We start from the raw sequence: 18,699 nt of genomic DNA on the forward strand, positions 1-18,699 counted from the left end.
GTTTTATTAAATAATTACATGTTGAGCAGGTGATATTTACCAATCTGTAAACTTCATGTAGACAGATTTGTATACCTTAGATATATAATAAATATGTGCTTATATTTTATATTTATTGATTTCTTCCTTAAATCCAAATTAAGGTTTGGAAAATATGAAGTGTTATAGTGTTATATTCATTTGTTGTATCTCTACGTATTGCCATTGTATTGTTAATTTTTTTATACAACACGATAAAGCTTTGTGATTATGTTTTAGCTAGTAAAAGTGTAAAATTTTAATATTTCCATGTTTTCCAATATAACTTTTAGATTGTACTGTGTCACAAAAAGAGGGATTAATCTGCTTGTAATAATTTCCATTGAAGTTGTAGAATACCCAACAGTTTTATATCCACAATGCCTAGATATTTTTTATAATGAACTAGGGTAAGTGAATACACTAGTTTTGAATTCTTAAAAGATATATTCAATTTGATTCTATTTTTTTTTTTCTTTTACAGGTGTGAGCCATGCAATGGGAGGGAGAGGAGGAATAAATAGAGGAAATATTAATTAAATGGTCTGTAAACAATAACAACTGTGAATAAGATTATCAAATCTGTTTCAGTGTAATGATTGTCAAGTTTAAAAACATTTTTATATATAAACTGGTATACTCATGTCAATATTCTTTATTAATAAAATGTTTTTCAGTGTCAAAATTCATTATTCTTTTCTTCATTAGTTGACTCCTCCTTTGCTTATCAGTCTAAGGACAGTTGTACCAGACTTTGGATAAGGTCTGCCCAGAACGAGTAGTAATTGCTCTTGCTGTTCTACTAGGCACATCAATGTTATAGTATTGATCTAAATGGAAGACAAAACATTGTTTTAGTTAAAAAGAAAACAATGCCCAAACTAAAAAATAACTTATGTTGACTATTATGCTCAAAGACAATGTTTATCATTTTAATAGAGATGTTTTTACTAATTAATTTGAACTTTATAACAAAAAGAAAAACAATTGCCTAGACTTTTCAACCTTTCAGCTTTTTTGATGTTTCAAAAGATTGACATTTCACCATCTTTTTGTAAAATCAGGTTCAGTTCTCCTTTATGAAGTAAGCATTAAAGAGTAACCAAGTTTGAAAAATAATTTACTTGGGGTTATTCCTTTTAAAAAATACATGCCAATGTCATTCATATTATGGAATTATAGGCAGAATAACTTAGTTTCTGGGCATTTCAAAGAAAAGCATCCTGAGTAATATAATTTAATTAATAAAATTAGTTTCTCAGGAACTTCTTTCTGATCTTACAGACTCTGCAATGATGCAAATCATTATAACCTTGTGCCAAACAAGGTATCTGTTAAATGCCACAAATGATAGAAGTAAAATACTATCGTCAGTAGCAAGTTTACTCTAGTAATTGGATGTTTTATCGTAATCTCATGAAGGTTAGAGCAGAATTGAATTGCAGTGCCATCATTTTAATTGAAATTAAAGCAAAAGTCTTAACTCTTTTTCACAGCAATTAGAATAAGTATCATAGTGTAACTTCTTACATTCAGTCATCATTGCAGCCAGCATTTTTACTTTATCTTCATATTTTCACAAATGATATCACCTCCTTGGGAAACTATTAGTTAATAACTTACCTTTAGAAAAGGCATAGTAATCATAGCCATCAGGTTTTCTGATGTTGGGCAGTGATATAGCTGAGGTAACCACATTTGGAAGTCCTCTCCACAGTATACTCACTTTAACTTCATTATGAAGGACACCTGTAAGTGGCATGTTTAATAAAAGATACCAGATTAAAAGGCAATGTACTATCTTGGAAAGAGCCAGACATCTGCGTTTTAATCTCAGTTTTAGCCCTCTGATGTAGAACTATTGAGGGTTATAGATTGGTATATAATGTTCTTGGTAAGAAGTACTTGATAAATAGTATTGGTTATAACTAACAAACCTGAACAAACTGCTTTCCTTACCCACACGGAAAAAGAAAGTATCGGTCTTTGGTTATTCACTAAGGCAAGTGGATGAGTTTTTTGTCAGTAAGCTTAAATTATTAGGGCTGTTTGATCAGTATCTATATTTCATAAGCCTTACTGTATAAGAAACTGTATTACATCTACTTATGTTTAAGGATTTTTTTAACACAATAAAAATGTTACCTTTGTCTTGATAAGCCAGTCTGGTGGGTGAATAGTGAATTCTGATGGTGTGTGTTTGAGAAGGTCCTATAGCACGTTCAAAGCGACGTCTCCTAACCTGTGTCGTTTCTCCATACACTGGATAATTTAGAGCAGGCCTTCTTCCAGGGCACTTCTGTACAGGTTCCTGTTTATAAATATACTGCTGAATGCTGCCACCTGTTATGTATTAGAATATCACATGGAAAATGAAAATTTTAATACCCTCAGAAAAGGTGGAAAACAACTTTTACAATGTATAGGAAACAGTTTTGTTCTCATTTTTCATATAATATGCTGATATTAATAATGGCTATTAGTCAAGGGTATTATAAAAATAATTGTTAAACCCTGAAGTACTTGTTGAATGAATAGATGCAGCAAATTACATAGTTATATATTTAATTTCAGTTGAAAGTGACAAGTGCTCACTTTGGCAGCACATATACTAAAACTGGAATGATACAGAGATTAGCATGGCCCCTGTGCAAGGATGACATGCACATTTGTGAAGCGAAAGTAAATGACATTCTATCAGTGACCTGAAAACTCAAATGAATTGTGATTTGCCTGTGAAGAAATCTAAATAAAAATTGAGGGCAATAAGAACACTACCCTCAATTTTGATTTTTTTCACTGAAAATATTTGATTTTAGCCATTAAAGAGGTCTTTTGACAGTAAATAATAAATGAAAATGCTAAGTGTAATTCTTTAAAAGTTTTGTAATCTTGTCAATTATGTAACACATACCTCTCTTGAAAAAATACACAGATTCAGGCCAGTTCTTGTATTTAGCTGTTGAAAGCGCTGCCACTATTTGTCCAGTTAGTCCTCCAAATCCTTTGAAAATTGGTTTGGGGTACCCTGCATCTTTTATATCATTGGTAAAACGCCAGTACTGAGAATCCTGATAATTTAAAAGAGAAAATTATGTTAGCAGCTTTGGGAAAAAAGATTTGGAACTCATTTCTAGATTTAAGTATAGAGAGAACGTGTTAACTTAGTTAAATGGTTGAATTTTGACCATTACTGTTATCAAACTGTTGAATTATGATTAAATTTTGATGATAGAGTATTTAAAAGTGGGGACACTTATATTGGAGGTTAAGGCAATATATGTTGTAATAAATAATGCAGTTACAAATTATTATTAAATTTCTCTCACAAAGATATTTGTGTTACCTTAAAGAAGAAAGTTTTTCCTTCACAGTTGCACCTAGTAAAAACAGTATCAATGGGGGAAGGAATACCCCAAACTTCAGTAATTCTGCGAGCTGGAGATGGTGGACTGAATGGACTTAGCATCCAGAAATAATGACCTAAAATTTAAGGAGAGACATCAGCCTACAAGCTGAATGCTAAACCTATCACAAAAGAAACCAAAATGAAAAAAAAATGTAGTTTTCTTATGCATTGTATGACTGGAAGTTTAGTCAGATACAAAGGTAGTATTTGAACATTTCTGAGAGCAGGTATTTCCCAAGTCTGAAATTTAGCATAACCTTTGAGATACTTTAGCTTTCTAGTTTCTTTAGAAAGAGCCTATTGGTTGGGCCAGGTGCAGTGGCTCACACCTGTAATCCAGCACTTTGGGAGGTCAAGGCGGGTAGATGGCTTGGGCCCAGGAGTTTGAGATCAGCGTGGGCACCATGACAAAACCCTGTCTCTAAAAAAAAAATACAAAAATTAGCCAGGCATGGTGGTGCACACCTGTAGTCCCAGCTACTCAGGTGGCTGAGGCGGGAGGATCACTTGGGCTCAGGAGATCGAGCCTGCGTTGAGCCGTGATTGTGCCACTCTACTCCAGCCTGGGTGACAGAGGGAGATCCTGTCTCAAAAAAGCCTTTTGGCTTTGTGATACAGTCACTATCTCCTTAGGTCTCAATTTCTTTATCTCTTAGAACTAAGGAATTATAATTTAATGACTAACATCTCTTTAGCCTCTACTGCATGAAAAGGAATTGTTTTCAGATTTAATCTAAATATGTGTCAAGACTGGACTAGCAGAGTACAGCACAGAATTAACAGGAAATAACTTTTCTTCTGTTACTCTCCAGCAGAGAGTGTAACACTTGAACACATCACAACTGAGATGTGATTTTCAAATAAAGCAGCGAATATGCATGCTGGTGTCATTTCATTTGGTATGAAATTAAAATTGTATTTTATTTTATTTTTTAAATTTTAACTACCACCCCCCCCCCAAAAAAATTGAACTACCTTTTAAATCTTAACAATAGGAAAAAACCTCAGTAGTGTCAGTTCAGGGTTTTGTTTTGTTACTTTGTCTAATTTCCTTAATCCAATATTTCTGTTATTACTCTCAGATTCTCCTGTGAGGTGTGCTTATCAATCAGATTCCCCTCCAGAAAACAACCCAAACTAGCACTCTTCGACGGCTTTAGTTCTCATAAATGCCAAAAGAGAATGATGAGAAGAAAAATGTGTACATAGCTCACCTCGGAATGCAACCAATGTCCCATTGCGCAAAGTAGTCAGTCCATCTACTGGCTTACCATTGCATATATTGGTCTCATCTAAACAAATTAACAAAAACAAAACAAATGTAGGACAGAATGAGAAAAGTATGTATGTTCTTTTCAAGTCTTTCCACATGGTTCTATTTCCTGTTTACCTTTTCTAAGATCTTGAAGGACACAGTTTGACCTGTTTGCATAGTTATATACTTGATAATTCCATTTTACTTAAAGATGATACTCTTCAAAAGTGTTATATGAAATAAATTATTATGAATTGGAATGGGCCAGGTTACCTTGATTTTCATGTAAACTAGACATATATTGGATGTATGAACTCAATGTGAAATTGCGTCTTTCAGTTCTGATTGCCCTCCCTTTGGGTTAGTTTGGAAAATGATACTACAGATTTTTGCTTTGCATTGTACTTTTAAGAATAGACTCCGAACTAAATTATTTTGACGTTCTGTATACCATCTCTGCTGCTCACAGGCACATATGCTAAATTCCCAACCCTAAATTATTACTTAATTTTCTAGAGAATGAAAAAGCTTACTATAATTACACCTCTGCTTACCTACAGGGAAGCTGTAAAACTTCACAAGTTAATAAGGTCAGGTAATATATCTCAGTCGAGTGATACTAAACTAAGGCATTCTGGTTCAGATAGATGTAAACTAACATTACCAGCTTTAAAAATGAAAATAACTGATTCTTAATACCGGAAAGCATGGGATTGATGATAATGCGTTGATTGGGTACTCTCGGTAAGTAAGCCATGTCGGGAGTAACTTCAGGCATGAACACATGGGGCCTGGGAAGCATATGAGGTGTTTCTCCTTCAGCACCACCTGCATCTTCATTCTTTGGATTTACTTCAACTAGTTTGGAGTTTGGAGTTTGGTTAGGTCTGGTGGTGGTTTGGAGCATGGCTTCTACTCTTGAGGTAGGGTTCAATTCTGGCATTGTTGATGTCATCTTGCGGGGAGTTGGTGTCGTCTTTGGTTTTCTCACTCTAGGCGTTGTTTTTGGCTTTTTGGTAGAAGTGGGTTTTTTGGGTGCTTTGGTTGGCTTTTGAGGTTTAGGAGTTGTCGCTTTAGAATTAGTAGCTCTGTCTTTTGGTTTAGCTGTTTCTTTAGGTTTGTTCATAATCTCAGTGGTAGTAATTGTCTTTTTTGTTGTAGTTACTTTGGGTGCAAGAGTAGTTGTTTTAAGAGTAGTAATTTTGAATGGTGTGGTATCTTGAGTTGTGGTAGATGTTACTTGTGTGGTTGTAGTTGTTATTTTGGATTCGGTAGTTTTTTCTGTTGTAGTTGCTGTCTCTTTTGTCATCTTAGGTGCAGCAGTTGTAGTTTCAGGTGTAGTACGTATGTCTCTTTCTGTTGTCTTGTCTTTAGCTATTGTAGTCATTTCAGGTTTAGTCACTGTAGGAGTCTTAGTTGTAGGTACACCAGGTTCCTTGGGACTGTTTTCAAGAGCCTTTGGTGTGGGTTCTGCAGAAAGCTCAGGAGTTGATTCATCAGGGCTTTTGTGGCTAGTGGGAGGCTCCTTGGTGGTAGTTGGAGTAGAGACCTCTGAATCGGTTGGAGGAGGTGTCACAGGAGTAGTTGGAGCAGGCTTCTTGGGGGTAGTGGGTGCAGGCTCCTTGGGGGTAGTTGAAATAGTCTCCTTAGGGGTAGTTGGAGCGGGCTTGTCAGAGGTGGTGGATGTGGGCTCCTTGGTGGTGGTGGGTGCAAGCTCCTTGGGGGCAGGCTTCTTGGGAACAGTGGGTGCAGGTTCCTTGAGGGTAGTTGGAGCAGTTTCCTTAGGGGTAGTTGGAGCAGTCCCCTTAGGGGTAGTTGGAGCAGTCCCCTTAGGGGTAGTTGGAGCAGACTCCTTAGGGGTAGTTGGAGCAGTCTCCTTAGGGGTAGTTGGAACAGGCTCCTTAGGGGTAGTTGGAGCAGGCTCCTTAGGGGTAGTTGGAGCAGTCTCCTTAGGGGTAGTTGGAGCAGTCTCCTTAGGGGTAGTTGGAGCAGTCTCCTTAGGGGTAGTTGGAGCAGGCTCCTTAGGGGTAGTTGGAGCAGTCTCCTTAGGGGTAGTTGGAACAGGCTCCTTAGGGGTGGTGGGAGCTGGTGCCTTGGGAGTGGTGGGAGCGGGTTCCTCAGGGGTGGTGGGAGCGGGCTCCTCAGGGGTGGTGGGAGCGGGCTCCTCGGAGGTGGTGGGTGCGGGCTCCTCGGGGGTGGTGGGTGCGAGCTTCTCGGGGGTGGTGGGTGTGAGCTTCTCGGGGGTGGTGGGTGCAGGCTCCTTGGGGGTAGTTGGGGCAGGCTCCTTGGGAGTAGTGAGTGCAGACTTGGTGGTGGCGGGTGCAGGCTCTTTGGGAGTGGTAGATGCAGGCTTCTTGGGAGTGGTGGGTGCAGGCTCCTTGGGGGTGGTGGGTGCAGGCTCCTTGGGGGTGGTGGGTGCAGGCTTCTTGGGGGTAGTTGGGGCAGGCTCTTTGGGAGTAGTGGGTGCAGGCTTCTTGGTGGTGGTGGGTGCAGGCTCCTTGGGAGTGGTGGGTGCAGGCTCCTTGGTGGTGGTGGGTGCAGGCTTCTTGGGGGTGGTGGGTGCAGGCTCCTTGGGGGTAGTTGGGGCAGGCTCCTTGGGAGTAGTGGGTGCAGACTTGGTGGTGGTGGGTGCAGGCTCTTTGGGAATGGTAGATGCAGGCTTCTTGGGAGTGGTGGGTGCAGGCTCCTTGGGGGTGGTGGGTGCAGGCTCCTTGGGGGTGGTGGGTGCAGGCTTCTTGGGGGTAGTTGGGGCAGGCTCTTTGGGAGTAGTGGGTGCAGGCTCCTTGGGAGTGGTGGGTGCAGGCTTCTTGGTGGTGGTGGGTGCAGGCTCCTTGGGGGTGGTGGGTGCAGGCTTCTTAGGGGTGGTGGGTGCAGTCTCCTTGGGGGTAGTTGGGGCAGGCTCCTTGGGAGTAGTGGGTGCAGACTTGGTGGTGGTGGGTGCAGGCTCTTTGGGAGTGGTAGATGCAGGCTTCTTGGGAGTGGTGGGTGCAGGCTCCTTGGGGGTGGTGGGTGCAGGCTCCTTGGGGGTGGTGGGTGCAGGCTCCTTGGGGGTGGTGGGTGCAGGCTCCTTGGTGGTGGTGGGTGAAGGCTCCTTGGGAGTGGTGGGCGTGGGCTCCTTGGGAGTGGTGAGAGCAGGGCCTTTGGTTGTAGTTTCAGCTTTGGGTGTAGGTTTAGCCGGCACTTTAGATGTAGGTGCTAAATCTTTAGCAGATGTTTTCTCTACACTTTGTGTCTCTTTAGCGGAAGTAGTCTTCTCTTTTCCATCAGTTGAAGTCTGTTTATTTGTAGTAGTTTCTTTAGTTTCAACTGTTGTCTCTTTATTCGCTGTCAAAGACGTCTCTTTAGATGTATCAGAATTGGGTGGAAGACTGGGTCTGGGATTTATTGGTTTTGCTGTTGTGATCTTGGGAGATGTGGTGACTTTATTGTGTTGGGTGGTAGACATGTCAGGAGTTGTGACCTTGAAGTCACCATTATCCAATCCACTTCCAGCTTCATCTACAACTGGTGGTTTGGGGGTAGGTTTCTTTTTAGTTCTGTTCTTCTTGTTATCTTTTACTGGAGAAAAAATATTCAACTTGTTATTTTAGAATTTTTTTTTCTTTAATAGTGACATAAAGATCCCATCTTTATCATTGACTAGTTGTGTGGTTTCTAAGCAAAGTGCTAACCTCTACTATGTCCTTTAATTTGTTGTAAAATGGCAAATTCTCAACCTATCTTATTGGGCTGTTTTAGGGAATAAATGAGATGAGAGATGAAAAAGCACAAATTAAACTCTATACAATTAATTCATGGAAGTCAGTGGCAAGTTCGAAATTACCAACACGATAAATAACACTAATTCATCTGTTTATATTAATGTTCTTTGCCCCCCACTTTTTGTACTCTTATTCTTCAGTGCCCAATGTCCCTTCCTTCCTCCTGGAAACCTAGTACTACCAATCTTGCTGCACCAATTATCTCAGAGGCCTCTACAGCTAACCTCTGAGCAATCTGCCCCAGTCACCCCCACAGTCCCTGCTGAGCCTTGTTCCCACACATAGGGCTATTAGCCACTCCTTTTCTTCTGCGCAGCTAAACTTGCAAGTCCCAGGGGACATAAGGAGGAGCTTAGGGTGCGATGGCAGCAAAAAGACAGTATTTATCAAGGCTTTCCCATAGCAGCTGCCCCACATGTGAACTACAAAGCCCAAGGGTGGCTTCGTGCACGATTTTCTGGGTGACTAAAAGATTAAATATCTGGCTATTTATTTAGAGAGAATGCTTCGGAGGAAATCACAACCACTTAGAGTTCTTTAAAACTCCCTTATCCAAAAATCCAGTATTTCCTGGAGAAAGAGAATATATATTTAGAACCAGAACTTCAGGAAATAATAAACAGCAAAGGAAATCTCTTTTCAGTCAATAATAGCCCATTCTGTAGCACAGTCTCTACTAGAGAAAAAGCAGCCAGATATAATATATAAGTTACTAGGAAAATAAAGAGGATTTGTAAAATATGGATAATATTTTTTCCATAGAGGTTTGTAAGAATTTAATGAGTTAATACTTGTAAAACACTTAGGACAATAGCATATAAATGTTTGTTAAAATAAACCTGGGGAAGGGAAAATGAAAATGCAAGGAAGATGAAGGAGAAGAAGCAAAATGATGTCAAGTAAACAAGAATGACAATAGAAAGCCATCAATAATCATCTCTGGTGCCATCTTGTGGTTCCACAGTCCTGCTACAGCATCTTCTTATCCTTTGCTTTTAGAGTGGCTTCTTAGCCGCTTGGCACTAATTTCCTGTAGGAAGTATTCATTTGGCATTTTCTAAGATAATATTTATAAAGTTATATTCCCCCCCCATATTGAAATGTCCTCGTTCTACCAGCACGCATTACTTTTAAATATAATCATTGTTAATATGGCATTGATACAGTCTTTGATCTTTATCAATGCTCAAACCTTTGAGTTTCTTCTGTAATTCTCTATTAGCAGCTGAATTTTTGGAAGACTTGATTTTCCGAATTGTTGAAGAAGAAGAGGAAGAGGAGGAGGAGGAGGAGGAGGACTCTTGATTTTCAGAAACAGAATGTTCTATAAATCAAATAGAAAGTTTGATCACACCAACTGTGATTTAAAACAAAAAAGAACCACCAGTCTAAATACAGCAAGAAGTGCTATTTACTAGTCTACAAGTATCTGGATTTTGCTCTTATTAGTAATATGACCAACTGCCTTTTAATCTGTCAGTTAAAAGCAAGGCACCTGGGCTTATCACAGATACTAGCAGTATTACTAGTATCTCTCAACTTTCCCATATCCTCCAAAACACAGAATCAAATTATTCTGCAAAGAAAATCATGGGGTGGTTTTTGTTTTTTATAGTAAGATTTGTCCCTTCTGATTTGTTTTAACCCAGACTCATGCTGGGTTTGGTAAACACAGAAAGAGCTGAGAGTTTATACTTTGTCTTAAACTTTACTTAAAAGCAAAGTCTAAAACCTTTGAGTGTAATGAGCCTCATGATTCCTAAGATTACCCTGTTCTCTGAGAATGGGCTTATATAAGCAGTCACCTACAAGTTACTTCATCTAAGAAAGCTCCTTTGATTATATCTGTCATCTTCCTACCTTCTGTTATTTCCTCTGATTCTACAACTTTCTTAGTCTTCTTCTTGTTTGGTGGTTTGGGTGAACGTTTGGTTGTTGATTTGATGGTTTGAGATGCTCCTGAAGGTGGAGGTGCTTTCTTTGAAGATGGTGGTGATGTGGGATTATGCACTGAGGCCAAGCAAGACAAGTCAGTTAACATCTTGTTTATGTTTATCAGCAGCTCTAACTGTGAAAAGCACGGATACATCTAGCTTCAAGAGTAGATGCTGGTGACAGCCAGTGCAGGCAGGCTCCAGCCCAAAACGAATGACTCCATTTAACTCTAAGGATGCATTGCTATAAAATACTGGTTCTCAAATTGTTGTAAGTTATGACAGGGAGCAAAGTCTCAGGAATCAGAAGACCTGAATTACAGTCCTAGGCCTGCGAGCCTCTACCATTGTGACCTTAGGCAAATAATTCTCTTGAACTTCATCTTCTTGTCTACAAACTAAGATGTTTATTCAAGATGATTTCTGAAGGTCTTTGCCTTCAGAATTTTTTTTGTTTTAGTATTCATTTTTTTCTGTTTTAATATTCATTTAAATTAAATTTTGCCAATTTGCCTTTTGTTCTTTTTTTAATTACAAAAGTTCTACATGAAAATTCTTGTGAAAAGTTCACACCTTCACATTATGCTTTTCCTCAAAATGTCCTGCCCTTCCCAAAGATACAACTGTTAATGGTTTGGTGTGTATCTTTTTAACCTTTTAGTCCCCTTCCCTCTTCCGCTTCTCAGTCTAGAAGAGAAAACATGGAACTTCTTTTTTTTTTTTTTAAATCATTAGGAACAAGAAGAGGGACTAATGAAGGATAAGAAAACAGCACTGGGGACTCTCTGGGTACAGAAGGGTTGTGATAAATCATGCTGCTCCCCGCAACATCGCCCCAGAACCCTACTGCTATAGTCTCCGTGAACTGGCCACTGTCCCTCTTGTTTCTCCTCCTACCCAGCAAAAACATCAAGTATCTCAATTTGAGAAACAGATCTGCTATGTACTAGCTAATGCTCTTGGCCAAAACGGTTAACCTCTTGGACTCTGTTTTCTCTTTCACATTTGGAGGCACTTGGATGGCTGGGATTCCTTAAATTCTTGAAATGTTATGATTTTTAGATATATAGACACCTGTAAGTAGTATCTATACTGAAACAACTAGGTGGTGAATCTCAAGATAGTTTGGTTATTATACTTAAAAAATAAAGTATTGAGGTTCTGGGTGGTTTTATTATTTTAAGTTGGGACCCTGACTATCTTATGAATTCTGTAAAGAAAGTTGGCCAGCATTGCCTTCATCATTTTTTTTCAGAGTTCTACCTAAACTTTAGGTAATCTGACCAAACATTTCATAACATAAAGTATTATCTTTATCAAAATGTTCTCTCAATGTCTCATCACTTTCTAACCATCTTCACTCCCTACACATCCTCTGCCCAAAACAAATTCTTAGCTTTCTTGTCTCACAGCCAAAACAATTAGGGTAATGAGTAAATATGTGTCACTCATCATGGGGCCTGCTAAAAGCTGCAGGAAGGGTGAGCTCTGAGGTTTTTATTACAAGGGTGTTGTCTCATTATTTTTGGAATGTTTTCGAATGAAAACTTTGAACGGTTAAGAAACATCTCTCAATTCTGCTGATTAGCAGTTTTCCACTCTTCACTGTTCTAAAGAAGCAGGAAGCGCAGGCTTGTTTAAATAAAATGATAAGATTGATTATGCAAGCAAAGCTTATTTTCACTTTTACCTCCACAAATATTCTTGTTTTAACAAAGTAGAATTTAAGAACAACAATTTGGTAAAGGAAGGTAATCCAGTATTCAAGTATATTTTTAAAATCTTTTTCTGTAAAATCTGGAGCCTTTTGTTATACTCTAGAGTAGTCCTTCAAGACCTATAAATAGAGAAGATGATTTTAAGATGGGAATATTCCTTGTTATTGACTTTACCATGCACATGTATTGGAATAGAGACTGCTGAGGACACTGCAGAAATGGGAAGGAACATGACGGTTAACAACGTATTAGGTAGATTTGCCTGTAAATTTAATGGCTTAAACTGATTCATAAATTTACTTGTTTAGGGAAGCTGAAAGTGTTGCTTGTGTCCTTAAATATATACTCAAACACTGAGGCCAAAAGCATAGATAACTCAGAGGATAGTTGACTTCATGAAGTCATCAAGGGTGAGATAAGAAATCATCAAGTGAGTTGATTACTGTTGATTTAACCTGAAATTGAACCATATCTGAAGAAAAAAAAAAGACATGTACATTTAGCCTCATCCTCTATGTTCCCCCTCTGGCAACATCTTGTACTCTTGGAGCCTGGCTGAGCCTGGGGGTTCTGCTGTTGGAAGGCACTTTTCTTCTTTAATTCATCTCCACAAAACAAAATTATTATCAAATAGCTTATATGTTAGTAAAATCAGGGCCTAAGATGGACTGCGTGTTAGACATTATCAGTGATGCTAAGGTAGGTGCACAGATCTGGCTGTAGTGAGAAGCATTGGTTGGTACTGTGATGCTTACCTTCTGCACAGAAACTCTCATAATCAGGACAGCACTTGTCATACTTCTTACATTGGGCATCGCAGTCACACTCCCTCCCTCTCTCGAAGGACTCAAAGCAGCGGCCTTTACAGGAAAGCTCTACCCAGAGCAAAACAAGAAGTTACAGATTATTCATTGTGAAGCCAGGCCCATGTATTTGACAGCCATTTCCCACCTTAGACTTGACTAGGTTTCCAAAAGTTCATTTCTAAGTCTTTTATTTGAAATTTGGAGTACATCATCCAGGAAAAATTAGATGGTATCCCAGATGGAGACAGCCAAAGTCAAAAAAGAAATATGGTGACTGAGGGCAACTCTTCTTGCCCTTCAAGACTCCAAGAGACATCCCGATGCTGCCCAAGTTATTTACATGTATGGACAATGACAAATTGGGAAATGTCTAGTGAGATAGCCTTCATATGAAGTCTCTTCATCCTTCTCTTCTTCACACACTGCTCTGTAATAGATTCACAGTAATTGAATGTACAGATCTCAGCAATATATTCCATATAAATATATATGTATATATATTCCACATAAATGGGCCACTTTTGAGGCTTAAAAATCATTTGTAATGCAGAGGCCCTTATTATGACAAACTGGGAAAGGTGTATAGTTGAAAGCTTTCAGCCTAATCTTACAGTGTGGACTATGTTAGGGAGGACTACTCATTTAAAAAATGAAAATTTAAAAAGCCTTGTTTAGAGTTAACAGGGACTTACCAAGGCCTATTTGAAAGAATTACCTATCCAATACTTAAATTGTACAATATATTCCTCAACTTCACATTCAAATTCTAAAGGAAATTTACCTTTCAAATAACTTTAATTACAATTTTCTTAAATTGAATAGGAAATGTTTCTGTGTTAATAACAAAATGGCCCAAAATATATTCAAGTGAAACACCACTCATAATTTAAAATTCAGACCTTCAAGTTTTAACTGAAATTCATCATTAAACACTAGCACTTTATCTTTAAAGTGTCTTTTCCAGGTAATTTACAAATGTGTTAACATCAAAAAGTCCAATGGTAGACAAGATTATTCCATGCTCATGTATTCTTTTGATGAAACTATTGAAAGGCCTCATTACTAGTTGAGGACATCTCTGATTGTAAATAATTACTCCTTACTATTTACTTAATGACTGCTGACTCACAGTATGTTCTCTATTTAAAATAAGACATTTTACTTGGAACTAGTCAATAACTTTGTGCAAGTGACAGATTTCCAGGCTCCCCTTACCCTCCCCAATAATCATAAGCTTTGACACCATTCTTAGGTACAACACGCTGCAACATTTATGCAAGTGAAGGAAAGTCACTTAAGCAAAGGAAGTGATACAGTGGAAAAACAGCACTGCAAGCGGGTGCAAGGGGAGGCTCAGTCTCACAGCACTGCAAGAGGGTGCAAGGGGGGACTCACAGACTCGCAGTGTTGCTTGACAGAGGAGACACCCGCTCTCAAGACTTACCCACAGTGCAGACTCTCTTGAAATCAGGGCAGCACTCCATGTAGTGTTGACAGTTATAATCACAGTTGCAGGTGGCATCTCTAGAATACCCTTCCCCACATCTCCCTGCACAGCTTGATAAATCTAAAATTATACAATACTGGCGTAAATATGGCCAAACCACTTTATAGAAAGGGAGCAATCTAACGAGGGGGACAAAGCCACTTGGTGAGAGAGAATTTTATTGATAAAGAAGGTGTTGGAAGGATGTTAGCAATAGGCCCAGCTGATATTTGGCTGATGTCTTAGGTGATCTCAATTATGTCACTTTATTCTTCACTAGACTGAGATGATAAACACATTTTTGAAAACCAGGCAAAGTAATGGCTTTGCCTAAAGAGGGTGATACTCCTAAGGAAGAGGTGGCAGCTACAGCTACTACCGATGCTGTGGTTTTGATGATTAGCAGTTGCCATTTATTGAGCTTCTCTATGCCAGGTACTGAGTCATACATTATCTCTAATGCTTATGAAAATGTTTCCAGGATTTAGTAGCCCTTTTTTAGAGATAAGAAAGCTGAAACACAGAAATTTTGACAACTTGCTCATTATCACATGGCTAGTTAATAGTTCCAGTATATTTGCATCGTAGGTTAATTAATACCTCCCAATTATTTGTAGTGAACTCTTTTACTCTTATAATTGTCCTAATTTAGATAATACATTTTATGGTCACCTTAAGTAAACAATCCATCCAGAATTTGAACTCTGATATATCTTATTTTAAGGCTGAGATTTTTCCATCCATCGCATTGCCTCCCATTCCTGACGATAAGTTTAAAGCAAGCTGGTTGCACCAGCACAAACTTTACTGAGCTTTTTCTTCCTTAATTGGTGGGGATAACTGGAGTTTTAAAATGTCAGGGGAGCCAGATGCTTACAACCGCTGCTAAAGTGAGAACTCTTAAAATAACTGGGCATAACTATAAAGGTCATGAACAGAGGTTTTCCAGGCAACAAATAAGCAAACAATAACAAAAGCATACTCATTCTCAAATATTTTTTAAAAGTCATTTGGAAAACACCACCTTAAAACCCTCCCTGAGAAATGACTGCAGAAATGTGATAATGGAATCCATCTCTGGAATAGAAATTGGCAGGTGCAACGTCTTAAATCCACAAAGGAATGTTGAAACACACTGAAAACAAATCTTAAAAGAATAGAGTCCAGGAATGCCAAAATCTGAATATGCAAATAAAACAGTAAATTGTAGGACAACTTTCAGAACTTTTTGCGTACATGAATGCATAATGCATACAAAAATGTATATATAGTGTATGTATATAAATACATATATTATATATAAAGAAAAAAGAGAATGAGAAGAGGTTGAGAAAGCAAGAGAAGCAGACAAGACAGTATAAAGAGATTGTTCTTTTATAGTTGGCAGATTTCTGAAATAAGAAATCATCTGTAATCCCAGCATTTTCGGAGGCTGAGGCAGGTGGATCACCTGAGGTCAGGTGAGACCAGCCTGGCCAACATGGTGAAAACCTGTCTTTACTAAAAATACAAAAATTAACCGGGCATGGTGGCAGGGGCCTGTAATCCCAGCTACTCGGGAGGCTGAGACAGGAGAATCACTTGAACCCAGTAGGTGGAGGTTGCAGTGAGCCAAGATTTTGCTACTGCACTCCAGACTTGGAGACAAAGCAAGAACCTGTCTCAAAAAAAAAAGGAAATCATCCTTACAGGAAAAGCTTACTTTCATAGATGAGGTGTCTGTCCTACTTTTATTGCTACTAACTGTAACCATTAATTTTATTTATTTATTTATTTTTGAGACAGAGTGTCACTCTGCTGCCCGGGCTGGAGTGCCATGATGCAAGCTCAGCTCACTGCAACCTCCACCTCCTGGATTCAAGATATCCTCTTGCCTCAGCCTCCGAATAGCTGGGATTACAGGCACACGCTACCACACCTGGCTAATTTTTTGTATTTTGTATAGAGACAAGATTTTGCCATGTTGCCCAGGCTGCTCTTGAACTCCTGACCTCAGGTGATCTGTCTCTCTAGGCCTCCCAGAGTGCTGGGATTACAGGTGTGAGCCACCACACCCAGCCCCATTAATTTTAATTTCATTTATTTAATGAAAATTAAAATTAAAGTAACACTGTTTTAGTGAACAACCAATTGTATTACAGAGGAAAAGGCAGTTTAGAAAGTGCCCCCAGTGTTGTGAACCTTGTCATATTGTTACGAGAAAGCTGAAGGGTCTGGAGATACCGGAGTAGTCATCATTCTTATTGAATATTCATATTTGCTTTCATGTGTTTTCCTGTCTTTTCTTATCTAAACAATTCTGCAACTTATGCCTATGCAGACAGTTTCCACTCATGTTCAGGTTTCACAAGAATCTCATATTTTACTGGAAATGTTTACTTTAGAAACATAATTTCATCATAACTGTCATGAATCTTGATTTTTATTCTCTCAGATTTTGCTTATCAAAGCGGAACAAAAGGAAAAGAAAAGAAAAGAAAAATCCAAAGCTTGGCATTGTTACTATTAATCCACCTAGATGGCATGCTAGCATCTTTTACTAATGTGATTACACTGAATGGACTTTAACAGTCTCTAAAAATGAGTAACAAGAACTATTCATCCAGGACCTGTTTTGGGAGAACTGTGAAAAATTTAATGTTATAATACAAAATGACAGTCACATCTGTATATGTCCATACCTGGATAAATAGTTCTTGTAAGAAAAAGAGAACATTTTCAAGACTAATAAAATGCCATTTGAAACACTATAGTTTGTTATAATATGGTATCTATGTCTAAATGATGCCAAAATAAGTTATTTATCAATAATTTATTTGATTTAAAAGAACAAATTGTTCAACATATAGGCAAAAATTACATGTTATCTAAATATTGTTCTTTTTTAGTTATTTTTATGATACTATATAGCTCCAGCATAATTTTATGATGAACTGTCTGCACTTTTTAAACTTTCAGGAGAACCATAGAAATAACAAGTACCAAAATTATTCTTTACACAAGCTCAAAACTCTCAAAAAGAGAAAAAGATGAGAATTCCAAAGCACTTACAAACAGGCTACATGTTATATATTATTTTAAGGTTGTACAATATATTAAACTCAAGCAAATATAAATTTTTAGAAATATATTTCTGTTGTTATAAAAATCAAGACCGAATGATTAGCAATAGTTGTTAAATAAAAGTCTGTTCGATGATTAAGCTACCTTGAGATGAAACTTGCTGAATCACGAAAACAGACAGCAGCAACAACAGGTAAATGGGAAGTGTTTTCCACGCCATGGTTGTTTTCGGGTACCGTAGGTACCCTTGCTGAAAATAAAATAAAAGTATCAGAAAACTGCTCTTTCATCTCACCACTAACTTAGGCTTGCATTATACACGTTTCAGTAACTTTAAAAATGTAACTTAATAATAAAACCATCCCATTCTTGAAACAAGACTTTAAATCAGCTTTAATTTTATAGAAAATATTTGACCATTAGACTTAATCTTATGCAGAACAAATCAAGTCATCCTCAGCCACGTTATTGACAGTTTTAATACTAAAGAAATCTCCAACATAGAATAGACTTATCTTAAAACTCTAGCCAAAGTATGGCATGTACTTAACAGTGCAAGGTTAAAATTTTATCTTAAGGAAAATAACAACCTGTGTCACTGAAATGTAATTTAATAAGCATCATGGAGTTACTGTTCCAACTTTTCCTTAATTCTCAATATAAATTCAGAGGCTTCCAACAGGTGTATTGCATAAATATAATCCTTTTCAAAAATTTCCAACTACTATCTTTATACATTTTTTTTCAAACACCTCTAATGAAAACACATTTAATTCTATGAAGCAAGTTAACTTTGACACTTACCGTAAAGGATAGATGAGTTTATCCCACGTCCTGGGAGTCTTATATATCAGTGCAAATATAGTGGGATGAACCAATCAGTCCAAAGGTTAGACAAAATCAACAGTGACAACCTATGAAATCAAACTTTCCTCATTTATTGGAAAAGGGCCCAGACGACTAGACTTAGGCAACATCTGGAAAACACTTCCATTAAGCAAAATGACTACTACAAAATAAATTTAGATGTATTGGCCAGAGCACATTTCTAATTTCTAAGTGAAGTGAACAAATTGTCCTGAGATGGTAAATAGCTCTGGCAGACTTTGACTAGTATATTGAAGCAGCAACTTTAAAATATTCACATACTGGTATCATTTATTTCTTCTGCTTTCCAGTTAAATCTAGCAAAGGTAGCTTTGAAATTTACCTAGTGTTAGCTTGTGGCATACATTTTATATACTTATAC

General features: G+C 38.0%; 2 protein-coding genes and 1 non-coding gene across 7 annotated transcripts in view; 2 read left to right on the forward strand and 1 right to left on the reverse strand.

The window, feature by feature from the left end:
* TPR (translocated promoter region, nuclear basket protein) overlaps nt 1-703 on the forward strand; it is a 61,482-nt gene extending 60,779 nt beyond the window's left edge. The window contains exon 52 of the mRNA XM_054450852.2: nt 503-703. Within this exon, the coding sequence (XP_054306827.1) occupies nt 503-558 (56 nt within the window). The 3' untranslated portion in view covers nt 559-703. The remainder of the gene's footprint in view (nt 1-502) is intronic.
* PRG4 (proteoglycan 4) lies at nt 656-18,350 on the reverse strand. Of its 5 annotated transcripts, XM_054450884.2 has the most exons (13): nt 18,255-18,350; nt 17,595-17,700; nt 14,346-14,468; nt 12,851-12,970; nt 10,304-10,453; nt 9,636-9,767; nt 5,382-8,240; nt 4,642-4,719; nt 3,365-3,501; nt 2,933-3,089; nt 2,164-2,361; nt 1,642-1,767; nt 656-848 (listed from the first exon to the last, which is right to left on the reverse strand). In XM_054450884.2, the coding sequence occupies exons 2-13, from the start codon at nt 17,668-17,670 to the stop codon at nt 751-753; spliced, it is 4,254 nt and encodes a 1,417-aa protein (XP_054306859.1). In that variant the 5' UTR covers nt 17,671-17,700; nt 18,255-18,350; the 3' UTR covers nt 656-750. The 5 variants fall into 5 exon arrangements, with proteins under 5 accessions (XP_054306859.1, XP_063503992.1, XP_054306840.1 ...); XM_063647922.1 differs by lacking the exon at nt 14,346-14,468; XM_054450865.2 differs by lacking the exon at nt 9,636-9,767.
* Nucleotides 2,606-2,709, forward strand: LOC129023210 (U6 spliceosomal RNA). The gene has a single exon (XR_008496716.1). It is a non-coding gene; the product is annotated as a U6 spliceosomal RNA (small nuclear RNA).
* Nucleotides 18,351-18,699: the final 349 nt, after the last annotated feature.

This window comes from Pongo pygmaeus, chromosome 1 (genome assembly GCF_028885625.2).
Source record: "Pongo pygmaeus isolate AG05252 chromosome 1, NHGRI_mPonPyg2-v2.0_pri, whole genome shotgun sequence".
Taxonomy (NCBI): Eukaryota; Metazoa; Chordata; class Mammalia; order Primates; family Hominidae; genus Pongo; species Pongo pygmaeus.